The sequence below is a fragment of the Heliangelus exortis genome, chromosome 10 (genome assembly GCF_036169615.1).
Source record: "Heliangelus exortis chromosome 10, bHelExo1.hap1, whole genome shotgun sequence".
Taxonomy (NCBI): Eukaryota; Metazoa; Chordata; class Aves; order Apodiformes; family Trochilidae; genus Heliangelus; species Heliangelus exortis.
Window position 1 is genome coordinate 3190928 of NC_092431.1, and position 12479 is coordinate 3203406.

Genomic DNA, 12479 nt, shown 5'->3' on the forward strand with positions numbered 1-12479 from the left:
ACTTATAGCTGCTGTTGTGGGATGATTGGGAACTTGTGCATTACAAGCAAGAAATATTACCAAGCTAGTGAAATGATGTCATGGGTAAAAGGTGGTGGAGAAAAAAGTTTGATTTCTATGCTGATAATATCAGGAAAAGGAAGGAAGTTAATAGTTTTGAGTGAAAATAATTTTACAGCAGATTTATTTTACAGTATGAGTCATATTGATTTAGACCAATTAGTATTTGCTGTGAAGTCAAAACTAAACCTTGCATTATATGTAAAGACAATTCTTGATTAAAAATAGGCTCATAAGATTTCTGTAATATTTAACACTTCTCAGGCTTCATTATTTCAAATTTCAGAATCAGCATTCTGTGCCTTAATATACATTGCAAATCTGAATACTTTACTAATCAAAATATCACCAAGTGTAATATGAATAATTATTCTGCTTTCTGCACTGTGGCTGTTGTATTTAAATAGGTGTCATGTTGATCACAATGGTGATTTGTGCTATAAAGTCACCTGTAAGTTACCTGCAGTAAGGTTTTGGGAAGAGTTATCATTTATTGCTTCTCAGAGATACTTTTTATGTAGAGTGCAAGTCTACCATTTGGGAGATGAATACTTTTTATAGAAAAAAAACCTGTCTGATGACACTGGTCACTGTACCCCAGGCTGTAAAATGAAGATCATACTCATATGGTGGTCCATTTATTAACACATTTCTCAAAAATATTCATAATCCCTTGGGAATATTTTGCAGGGCTAGTGAATGTAGTGCTCCTTACAGGAATGGAGGATCTAATGGGTGTGGAATGAAGAAAAACCCCAGAACATACAAACTGAATAGACAGAAAACTTGGATAGAACAACAAAGTGTGCTCTTTTTTTTGTAATAAAACCAACAGTCAAAATGTGACATAAAGATAGTGGATAAAAGTATCATTATGTGACTACCTTTAGTATGTTGTTGCTTTTTGGATAAATAACTGTACAAGGTGTTCAGCCTGAGAATGGATTTGGCAGAATATTTATGGTATCTCAAGTTACTCCTAAATATACTCTTCAGGGAAATTATTTGTGATGGTGGAAATAAAAGGACAAAATGTGAGCTTCAGAAAAAAAGTTGAAACATTATTCAAAAAATCCCAAGAAAAAAAATGCAAAAATTGTATTGCACATTCCATGTAGCAACTTGATGTCAGAGTTTCTGAGCTCTGTATTCTAGGAAAGCACAGTCCAAAGACTATTTTGGTATAGTAAAAGTTACCTATTGAATTTGGAGACACCTGTGTCAGTGTGCACTGAATAAATGTGTTGCAAATGCAGATAAATTGGTATGTGAGTGAATGAAATACAGGTTTTCTTTTCCTTTATGGAGCTGAAGTAGCTTTTAAACAGGAATGTTGTCAAGTCCATCATTTCTCTCCTGTGAAGGCAGCAGGATGCATCACGGGGTTTAAAAGCTTCTACTCAACAATGAGGGGTACTTTGGCACTTTCTGAACAGCTCAGACATCCCCTGAGGAGGGAGAATCAGGGAGTGCTCATTCCTCATGTGGGAAGAATGTAATGAACAACAGTGCAATCTTGTATTTTACAATATACCTAAAAACTTCACTTGTTTGCAAAACTGTGTGTTTGGGGATGCTGAACTTGACCTTTCAAGAGAAGAATAAGCAAAGCAAATATTCAGAATCCTAATAATGCAAAGGGGCTAAAAAAAGCTTTTTTCCCCATGTCTTTGCTACACTTCCCTGGTCACTACAGTCCATTCTCTGTGCTAATTTTTTTGGTGTTTTTTTCCCCAGAATTTTCCATGCAGAACAGGAGTAGTTTAGCAGTAAGAAATCCAGATTGAGTTTAGATTGGGGGTAGATGCCCCATCCCTGGAAACTTTCAAGGTCAGATGGGGACAGGGCTGTGACCAACCTGATCTAGGTGAAGGTGTCCCTGCTTACTGCAGGGGTTTGGACTAGATGACCTTTACAAAAGATTCTTTCCAACCATTTTATGATCCTGTGATCCTAAGTTCTTTTAATGAGCTTTTTCAAAAGTTTATTCTACTTCTTTCTTCCTAGTTGGCTGTAGGAGATGTTATCACTGATGTTTTATCTGTGGTGCTTTATGTACAGGAGTACACTGTGGAAATGTCAGCTCCAGATGACAAGGAGGAGTACTGGAAATGGCAGGAATTTTGGTACCAGAGGCACAGCAGAAATGAGACAGGGCAGCACCCAAACTTAGAGCAGTTAGGAGCACTTAAAGCAGTGAGAATGGTGCTGCTGATCCCTATTTTCTGTCTACGGGCACCATCTAGTGGGTGTTTTTGGTTTTTAAATTTTATTTTATTGAAATTTCATTGTATTTGAAATGCTCCTGTGTAGTGATTTACTATTGTAAAAAGTTTTAGCAATAAAAAAATACTATTTGCAAGTTTAATCATTAACCATTTAACAATTTTGCCACCTCTCCTGATGATATTCCAACACACAGGATGCTTTAAGTGTTTTTCTGTCAAATACATTTAACCATTTGTAGTGGGACAGTAACCAGTTTGGTTGCAAAGCAGTTTTGTTTTGTTTTTTTTATGAACCCTGAACAAAACAAATTTGTAAGAGAACACACAAAGGAGGAAATGCTCTTAAAAAAAACTGATTGACTTTTCTATAGAGAAATATGTTTTCTGTGGAGATAAAATTATTCAATTAGTTTTAAATTTTACAGGTTGTTTATTTCATTATTAGTAAGAAATATGATTATATAGACTGTTAATTAAAAAATCTTTTTTTTTTTCAGGCTCCATTTAATAACTCATGTAGTAGAATTTCCCAGTTAGACTTCACCCAGTATTATTTTGAGTATGCTTAGTTAGCACCTCTGAGATGGGTATATAGCTCCTGTATGTGATAAATGAATGTTTCCCAATGTTTAGGGAAGTAATATCTCCATTTACATCTAGAGAATGGACTCAGAAGAGGAGAGCTTGGGGGCTGCTCCTCCCTGGACATGGCACTGTCACACTTGTCATATTTGTTCCAATTCCAGCTCTGTGGTCTGAAATGCAGCATTGTGACAGGTGGATATATTTGATTTATCACTGAAGAGGAGCTAAAATAGCATTGTTGGCACTTTGGGGGACACTGACATCCATACAGAACCCACACCTGTGAGCACACTGCATTTATTTTCACCATAGTGGAGGCACGTGGGGCACAGAAATAAATTGAACACTCTTATTCATAGTCTTAACTCCCAGGTTGTTCTGAAAAACCACTGTATCTCAGCATATTAAATGCTTCTCTTTACACCAAGCCAGTTTTTCATTCTGCTTTGTGGTGCTGACTTTGTTTATCTAAGATACCTATCCATCAATTTGAGGTTTTAATAGCATTTGTCACCGAGTTTTTGTTGCCTCTCTGACTTATTATTAATTTTGCAGTGGCATTTGCTTTAGAAGATGTATTTTCTTTGTGCTGAATCACTGGGGAGCATGTAGGGAAAAATGGTCTCTGCCCTGATGCTAAATAGATAAATTAATAAAGTGTAAAAGGAAGATTTGGGAAAAAGGTATCTTTCTCCCCAGTCACTCAACAGATTAATAAAAGGATCAATAAAGGACTCTCAAAGTCCTGAATTCCAATTAAATGTCTCTTCTGCTGTACTGTGCTGTGGTCCATGGTACATCTCTTGCACTTACTGGGATTGTCTTAGGTACAAATATTTGTAAAACTGTCTTACACAGAAGTTTCTTACTTGAAAGGTATTTCTCTTGTAGCTAGGATAATTCCTTCACTGCAGAGCTCAACCTAGGCAGTGGTGTGGTTGTAAATGCTCTTTTATGGCTTATATGCTGCTACATTTTTTTCTACGAATACTTTTCAGACTTATTTGTGAGTTTTTTCTGCTTAGCTTCTCATATTGCATTCATAACTGTACTGTTAGGCACTCAAACGTGCCCTTTCTGTTTTTAAGTTTCTAAAAAAAAAATCAGTTCACCTTCCCTTCCGTGGCCCTGAAGAAGTTGCTGAACCTTCCTTAAGATTCTCTACTCGTGGCAAGCAGTACATCAGCAGATTTTTCATAAACATTAAGACAATACACAGAATAAATTTTGGCAAGGTCATGTGCTTAGTTTGGAAAGCACAGATAGTGATAAAGTAATCAGAGTTCTTTTGGAGCTGTAAAATGGTTTTAAAATATGACTTCAGTTTTGGTTTCCTTTATGTTTCTAATTAAAATTGAAGAGATACTCTGAGCCAGATAAATTTCTTCATGTTTCAGTGATTATGTGCCCTCTGGAAATGCAATGTGTTTGTGTAAGGAGTGTGGTTATTTTCAATATTTTTAATTGAAGTGTGAATAACTCGATATTTTAAATTTTGGAAGTGGTGCCTTGTAGTTCATTAGTGTTTGCAGTAGTTTCTTCCTGTTGGAGCAAGATGAAGTGCTTAATTAGTATGAAGAGGTCATTTTCCTGAAAGTTTTTTGGATTCTCTGAAAACATTTCAGCTGCTTTGCAAACACAACCTTTATATAACTAAAAAAGGACTGTAAAATGGAGTGTAAAAGATAAAATAGTTAACTATAATATGCTTAAAGAACATATCACAAATTTATCAGTTTCCAAGTAAGACTCCAATTGTATTTGAATTCATTCTCTGGGACTTGTTTCAACAACTGAAGCCAAAAATTGTGTATGTTAATAGCAAATATACAATTTCTGCTAATATGTCTGCAGTTGTAAAGAGGCTTGAATCACTTCATTAGAAGGCTTGAATCATGTCCTTGGCTTATGGATCTAATGTTATTTATTAGAAATGTAAAACATTCCAGTTCATTTACATCCATTGTTTATTAACTTGCTATTGAGAAGTGACAGGAACTTAAGGTTTTTGAAGAAATTGATTTAGCTTGATATCCTTCTAAGAAGGCTTTATTTCCTTATTGACATCACGTTCATATATGTGTAAGAACTTTGCCTTTGTCAATAACACATTTGATACCAAGCTTTCTCTGCAAAGGAGTAAAACCTTCCAGGAGCAAAAAAATAGTTTTTCTTTGGGAACTGAATGGAAAGCTGGCATGTAGCAGGTTCTCATCCCCACTCTCTTCTTCCCAAGACTCAAGAACTTATTGTGAGACATTATTTCACATTCTGGGGAATGTTGCATTTATTTCTGTTAACCCAGTGCTTTGTGGAACAATACACTATCTAGTAAAAATTACTCTTTTTCTCCTTTTTATTAAATAATGAAGCTTCATACATTTCCTGATCTCCCTTAACATGTTACTATTTAACTGCTTCTCATTGACTGAAGTTACAGATTTCTCAGGGCTTGATCTTATTTCTCTGTGTAGTAATGAGAGTTGTGGGTTTTATGTGTGGAGTTAATTGGGAGCTTTAATGAGAAAACCCCAGAACTTTTGCCAAAGCCTCATCCTGCTGAATTATGCAAAATATATTCATTTAGACTCAAAGTTTAACATAGAATATGTTGAGTGTGTTCTGATTTGTAATAAGCTGATATGGTTTTCAGTTTTGGAGGCAGATCTTGCTTATAAATAGTGTTCCTAAATCCCACTTTGCATTTTAGTAAACTGTGGTGTATTTTTTCCAATTGACTGTGTCATTTGCCTGGTGCTTGTTGGTTGCTCTTGGATGTTAAAGGATGCAGACTAATCATAAAGCTATCAAAGTGTTGTGAAAATTAAAATGGTTCATTAAAAAGAACCCGATGTGCTTGAAAATAGGTGTGATTATTAGAAAACCAAAGGCTTTTAACTTTCAGATATGCCTCTCATATTCCTAATTCATGATTTGATTTCTTTTAAAGCAAGAGGTACGTGGCTTCCTGAGCATTTTTAGACAATATGCAATTAGGAAACTTTTTTTGCATGATTGCAGGAAAAGGTACTGAATTACATGGTGGTGTTAACCTACCTGTAAGTGGGAGTAGGAGATTATTCCTTTTGTATTTGTTTCCTTGAACAAAAAGGCAAAAATCAAGACAGAATATAAGCTAGTGGTGACTCAAAACTCAGAATTTTAGATAAAGTTCTAAATAATAGAAATAAACTCTGTGGTTTAGCCCCATCTGAAATGAAGAAGTAATAAGTTTGATATGTAAAGAGCAGAAGTGTGTTAGCAATTATCATAATTTAAAACTGAAATGTCTTTTATAAAAAACAGACTTGAATTTTTTTTTATTTATTATTATTATTTTTTTTAGTGGTGTAGAGATATTTTGGTAACCAGGGTGGTTGTTTGACTAAGTAAAAACATTTTAGGCTGTCTTCCTACTGTTCTCTCTTCACTGTTGAGTAATCCAGCACTTTTCCTGGTTTAAAAGCAAACAAACAAAAGATTGCAAAAGCTGTTAGAAAAAGATACTTCAGCTCTCTGAGATGCTTCACATTTTTACCTGTGTGATTTTCTAATAATGGGTCTTTTTTGCAGTGTTAATGACTATTCCTCCTTTTTGTTATCATTTAGTATTGAGGTAATCTGTTCAGCTGACTTTAGTCTGTTAATGAAACAATCAAAATGAAGGAATTAATTAAGGAAAAAAAATCTGCTTTTTCTCTGCTCATAAATAACTTGCACAATTTAAAAAATGCTTTGAGTATTTTCACCTTCATATGTATTTTCTGACTATCCAAGACATTTTCAGAAGATTCAGGAAAGTCTAATGCTTCATGATGAAATACATAATGTATAATATGTAGAGGAAATAATGCCCAGAGGTATTACATCCATACTATAGTAGATTGTATTAACTTGTTTCACATTATATGCTTCCCAAATACATATTTGAATACATTTACAGATGTACATTCCCAATACATATTTGAACCAATTGTATTGCTCTTGACAGCCATCTTTGATAGCTGTGAGTTGTAAATTATTGTGTATATGATTATTTTAAATTTTATTTATATATTGGAATTTCAAGACTATAGTCTATCTACCAAATGCCTGAAAAAAAATCAATTTTAGAGAACTAAGAACCCTGTGAAACTTCTGAGATAAAAGATATTTAAGAAAACTCAAAACCCCCGTGCCTCGTCTTAATTTTTCCACTCATATTTTGTTCTTTGGTGTGTTTTTTGGCTTGTTTTTTTTCAGAACAAAATCATTTTAGACCCAATGACTTTCAGTGAGGCTCGCTTCAGGCCATCTCTTGAGGAAAGGCTGGAGAGCATCATCAGTGGAGCAGCTCTGATGGCAGATTCCTCCTGCACGCGAGACGACCGCCGGGAGCGCATCGTGGCCGAGTGCAACGCCGTGCGGCAGGCCCTGCAGGATCTGCTCAGCGAGTACATGAACAATGTAAGTCCCACCCTTTCATTCCTGCCTGCTTCTTTTTCAGTAGATAATTAAACCTTTCTGAGGCTGGGTCCTCTAATTTTTAATAATAACAACAATAATAATAATAATAATGATGATGCGTCTTTGTGCCGAGAGTAAAGGGGACGCTGTTTGAATTGGTTGTTCTGAAGGGTGATGTTAAATAATTCAACTTTTGAATAGATACTGGACATGTCTGATGGAAGTTTGGTGCAATCAGAAGCTCCCAGAAATGCTTTTTACCATGCAGTGGAATTGAGTTCTCCTCATAGCTTTAGGATGAAAGTTTCTTCTTATGTAATAAATAGCGAAAAGGTTTTCCTTTTGAGGTAAAAATTTTTAAATGAAAAAAAAAAGGGAAGTGACAAGTGGGGAACAGCCTTAGAATTAATTTCTTAACAGAGTGAGGACAGAATTTTCAGTGTGTTTTCCACTGTGTGGTGGTGGCCAATTATTGTTAATTAGGATGTTACCTACGGATGCTCAGGTGAGGTTAGGGTTGTCTGAGGTTGTCTGTTTGCTGTGTGGGTTAAACCACTAAAGGTCTTCACTTGCTATTTGAGCTATTAAATATTCAGTTGCCATGAAAGGAATGAGTTTAGCACTTGTGCTGTTCACACAGTGTCTATTTGCAATATCTTAGATACAGAAACCTGTGTAGGGTTTCAAGAGGTGTTAAATTTTTCAACATTATGTTAACCTGTAGTGCTTAACCTTTGTTCAGCCTGACTTATCCCAGAAAATTCTTTCCCCTTAATACTGTGCTTTAAAACTCATAAGTTCTATTTCTGTGTCCTTTGGAGGATGTGTGAAAAATTCCTAAGCAACATCCACAACTTCTTTTAAAATGGAAATTGTTGCAAACAAGTATCAAAGTGAGCATCCTATACTTTGCTGTTTGTCTGTCATTGCTGTCAGAGCATGAGGTGACACATTTTGATCCTGTTTTCCTAGAATCATCAAAATAACACTGAGGAGACTGTTCAAGGGTGAAACTTTAATATTGTTATTTTCTTGGGTACTGTTATAGTTGGTAGAGTGATGCACTGCAGTATCAACAGAGCAGACTTCAGTACTTTAGTCATTTTATTGTGCAGTTCAAAATTAACTATGACATTTTAAAAGATTTTTAAAGGCACGTATTTACTTTTGGGGTTTTATGAAGTGATGGTTAAAAGGTTCTTTTATTGTGAATTAAAGCAAAGTCTATATTGTTGTGTTATGGGTTAGAAATTCTAAAGCCAGCATTAAATAAAAGATGGTGAGGCTGTGTTGGAAGAGGGCTTGCTGGATTGCTTCCCACAGAATCTTCTTTTATAGAACTGTTACTGTTAGGTATAAACTTTAAAGGTCTTTCAAAAATGGATTGTGAGTTGTTATTTTATTATGGTGCCTCTTTGTAAATGCACAGTTTTTTGGTGATGATACCATTTGCCCTTGGATCAGAAATATTCTTCTTTTATTACTGGCCACATTTACAGAGGAAGGAGTTTTAAGTGACTGTATGAACACTCTGAGGTTGGCTAATAGAGTTTTGTCATTTTTACTTAGACACATATTGGGGTGAGCATCTGTTTTTATGATTACTTCGATAGGTTTTGTTTTGTTTTTTTTAATTTATCTATTTGGTTTTTTTTTCTTTTTTTTTTTTTCTTTGTCTCATTAATCTGAGTCTCACTATTCTTATATTTTTAAAATTTTCCTTGTTTATATTGGAATGTATTCCATTTAAGCTATTTTTACAGCTATTGAGTAAACACTGTAAGAACTGAATGTATACTTAAACTACATAAACTCAAGTACTTCTAATTTAATAATATGTGGGATGGTAGAATTTGAGGATGATATTGCATTAAATGTTGCTAAGATCCAAGCTGATCTTAGGAGATATAAAAGATGGGATTCAGTAGCAGATAAAAAGGATGGGATTCAGTTTTCACATTGACACTGAATTTAGGTTGCTGTACTTAAGTACAGGCAGGTAAACGAGGGGTCTCGAGTCAGTTATTTAAATATAGATGTCTAGTGGTATTTTAAAGTACCCATTAAATCCCTATTAACTAGGATGGAAGATGGGATACCCCTGGCTTGTAGGCAGCTCCTGTTTGGGAGCACTGAGACTCAATCTAGAGACTGAATTGAACCATTTTTTTGCTTCTCTGGCAGAATCACCTTTAGTATTTCAGCTCTTGTTTAAATACTAAATTTAAATTTTTAACTGTATTTAAAACCCCCAGACATTTTGTGGCTTCACATTAATACCAAGCATGTTCATTATGAGAAAGGATCTCACTTGGAAAGTTTTTAAAAAACTTGGAGGAGTTTCAAAGGGGTAAAACTGAAAGGCATGCACCAAACACGACACAGTTCTGAGTCTGATTAAGGCTGTCAGAGCATGTTAGCTCTGAGATGATTTGGCAAAGATTGACATCTTTAGTGTTTTCTGCTCATTTAGACTTAAACCACTGCAGTCCTCCTCTGACTTAGAAGCTTATGAAACTAATTGGACATTAATGTTTTGGTTTTGTTGTTGTTTGATGTCTGGAAAATGACAGATCATTTTTTGGCTGATGATTGTTGACCAAAGATACAAACTGCTTTTGGTCCTTTCCCTGGGGGATACAAAGAATGTAGAAGAAATGAAATAGTTTATAGTCATATTTAAAAGATACATCCCATGAAGTGCAGGTTATTGGCAACGTGCTGTACAGTGTTAGTTTAATCCTCCTCCAAATTCAAAGTGCTTCTTTCAAGTTATCTACTTCTGTGATTTGAGTTCAGAGCTGTATTTCTTTTTTTTATACAAGAACATTTTTTTTTTTTTTTTGATTGCTGAGTAGATTCTATATTCCCTTTTACCTCCTGGATATTTACACTGCAAAGTCCCATACAAATTGATTGTGGTTTGTGTTCTGCCTTATATTAAATTTTCATAGAGACTAAGTAAAATATTGAGTGCAAAAGAACATGCTCAGAATGGATATGGTGTTTTTGAAGCTTCAGTGTTCTTTTGCTTTTGCACCAGTGGATGGTGTTGCAGGCATGAATTGGAACCTGGAAGGTTTCCAGGCAGCTGTAAAAAAAGGCAAGTTTTACCTGTGTGAGGCTTCATGCTTTCTACCATTTCAAATGCTGAGAGCTGAAGGCAAGGCAAGGAGAAAAAAGGTTTTCCCAGCTTTTGTGTGCAAGAAAAGGAAACAGTTTTTATCTGAACAATGTAGGAACTTCTGGCTTTTAAGCAGTGTGTACTTTACATATGTATCTTATAAGAAAACCTCCACCTCTACAACATTCCCCTGTGCCCACCCTCTTAGAAAATTCCCAGTAGTGAGGCATGACTGCTCCTGTGGGGCTTTTTAAGCACATCCATCATATCTCCAGATATATTCCCTGCACTGGTGCTTCATTCTGTCACTTGTTGCTTTACCAGATGTTAGAGGATCAATATTTTCTGCTACATGGGAAGGGAAAATTAAACACACATAGCGATGTTGCTTCCCCATTCAACTCCCAAGTTCTTATGGATCTGTCACAGGTAAACAAGTAGCTATTGATGTTCTTAGAATGAGTTCTGTGCCAGGGGGAAAATATCTCTCCAGATATCCAGAGTTTTACTGAAGAGTTTTGCAAAAACTAGAGGGAAAGGTGCCACAGATTATCTTAACCTTTGGTGTGGAGGGGACCAGGTTGGTGAAGGTACAGGCATGTGAGATTAAAAAAACTGCATATACCCACTTTCAAAGTTGTCAGCCAAAGAAAGACATGAAAAGTTCTGTAAGGAGGAGGAAAGGACACATTGTGCTGCAGTTGGGTAAAAATAATGCTGATTTTGCAGTTGTATTTTCTCTTATAAAGGTTTTAGGAAAAGTGACAGATATGTATTTAGAGGACTCTGACAAGACATGTTTGGAGAGGTGTATTTTGGTTCCTTCTTTCTTCTCCTGAGATAAATGTTTGTTTGTACCATTCCCTATGAGTCAAATGAGAGGGTTGTTTCCCCCCCCCAGCTGTTTTCACAAATATTCAAATGTTCTGGTCCCAATTCAGAGATTATTTAAGCAATTATTGTTGTGGGAGGTTTTTGAGTAATTATTGCTGCAGGAAAAATTAGTCCCTGGGATTTTTACCTCATCTATGAATAATTGCACATTTGTGTAGAATCTTTCATTGACTGCAGTCTCCCAGTGCATAATCCCTCAGCAAGAACCTTTATGGAGAGGAGATATAAACTGTTTCATTATTATTTGTGCATGTGGTAATGTGTATTAGTTTCATTTGTCTTATTGGTAACTGTCAAAACATTTACCCAGCATGGTATCTGTTGGTTCTGGGCTGAACTCAGCTGAACTTTTAAATCTTTTATTTCTGGGAAGCAGGAGGAATCTCACTCTGTTCTGTCAAGTGACATTTTTTTCCCATCTCTCACACAAAAATTGATAGGGTTTTAGTTTTCATATTATTACGTGTGTGATAAATACCATTATTTCTTTCAAAATAAAATTGCACTTTTAGACTTCTGTCTTACAGAGAACTAAATACAGCTCCACGGAAGCTCTTGATAAAATTGTTTTTCATTTGTATAAATGAAAAGATTATTTCTCAGATGGTTAGCTCTGGCTGTGCTCTAGTTCCCTTATCCTTTACTCTCCTGGATCCTTGATGATTTGTATTGTAGGTTGTCAGGGAGCAAAAATCCTGGAAACATGAGAGTTCCAGCTCTTAAACTCAGACTCCTCCATTAGAAGTACACAGCCCAACTCGCACAACCCAATGCTGGGCACCCTTTCCTTGCTAGCAAGCATCAGGGTGCTGCTGTGTTGATGTCTGGTTATGATAAAAAAGGAAGAGAATTAAATTTTTAAAAAAAGAAATTATTAAAAAATGATTAAATGATTAAAAAAATCCGTGCCAAGCAGAGATGGACTGAATTTTGGGTAGCTGAGGTGTATCAAGGAGAAATTTGGAAAGCAGTTGACAAGTTGACAAGTGAGTAAGCCCTGACTGTAAAAGATCTCTGGAATCACTTGAATACCAACTTGGCATTAATTCAAGTCTGCATTTGGAAAGGCTTTTCCTATCTGGTTCAGATTCCTCTCCCCCAGTGCTCCTGCTCCCAGCCACTGCCAATGTGTCAGACGAGCT

At 35.7% G+C, this 12479-nt stretch overlaps 1 protein-coding gene across 4 annotated transcripts in view; it reads left to right on the plus strand.

Annotated features, from left to right (window-relative positions):
- CTNNA2 (catenin alpha 2) overlaps positions 1 to 12479 on the plus strand; it is a 418069-nt gene that overhangs the window by 99796 nt on the left and 305794 nt on the right. For all 4 annotated transcript variants that reach the window (XM_071753185.1, XM_071753183.1, XM_071753184.1 and 1 more), the window contains one exon: positions 7116 to 7319. In XM_071753185.1, coding sequence (XP_071609286.1) covers positions 7116 to 7319 — 204 coding nt within the window. The remainder of the gene's footprint in view (positions 1 to 7115; positions 7320 to 12479) is intronic.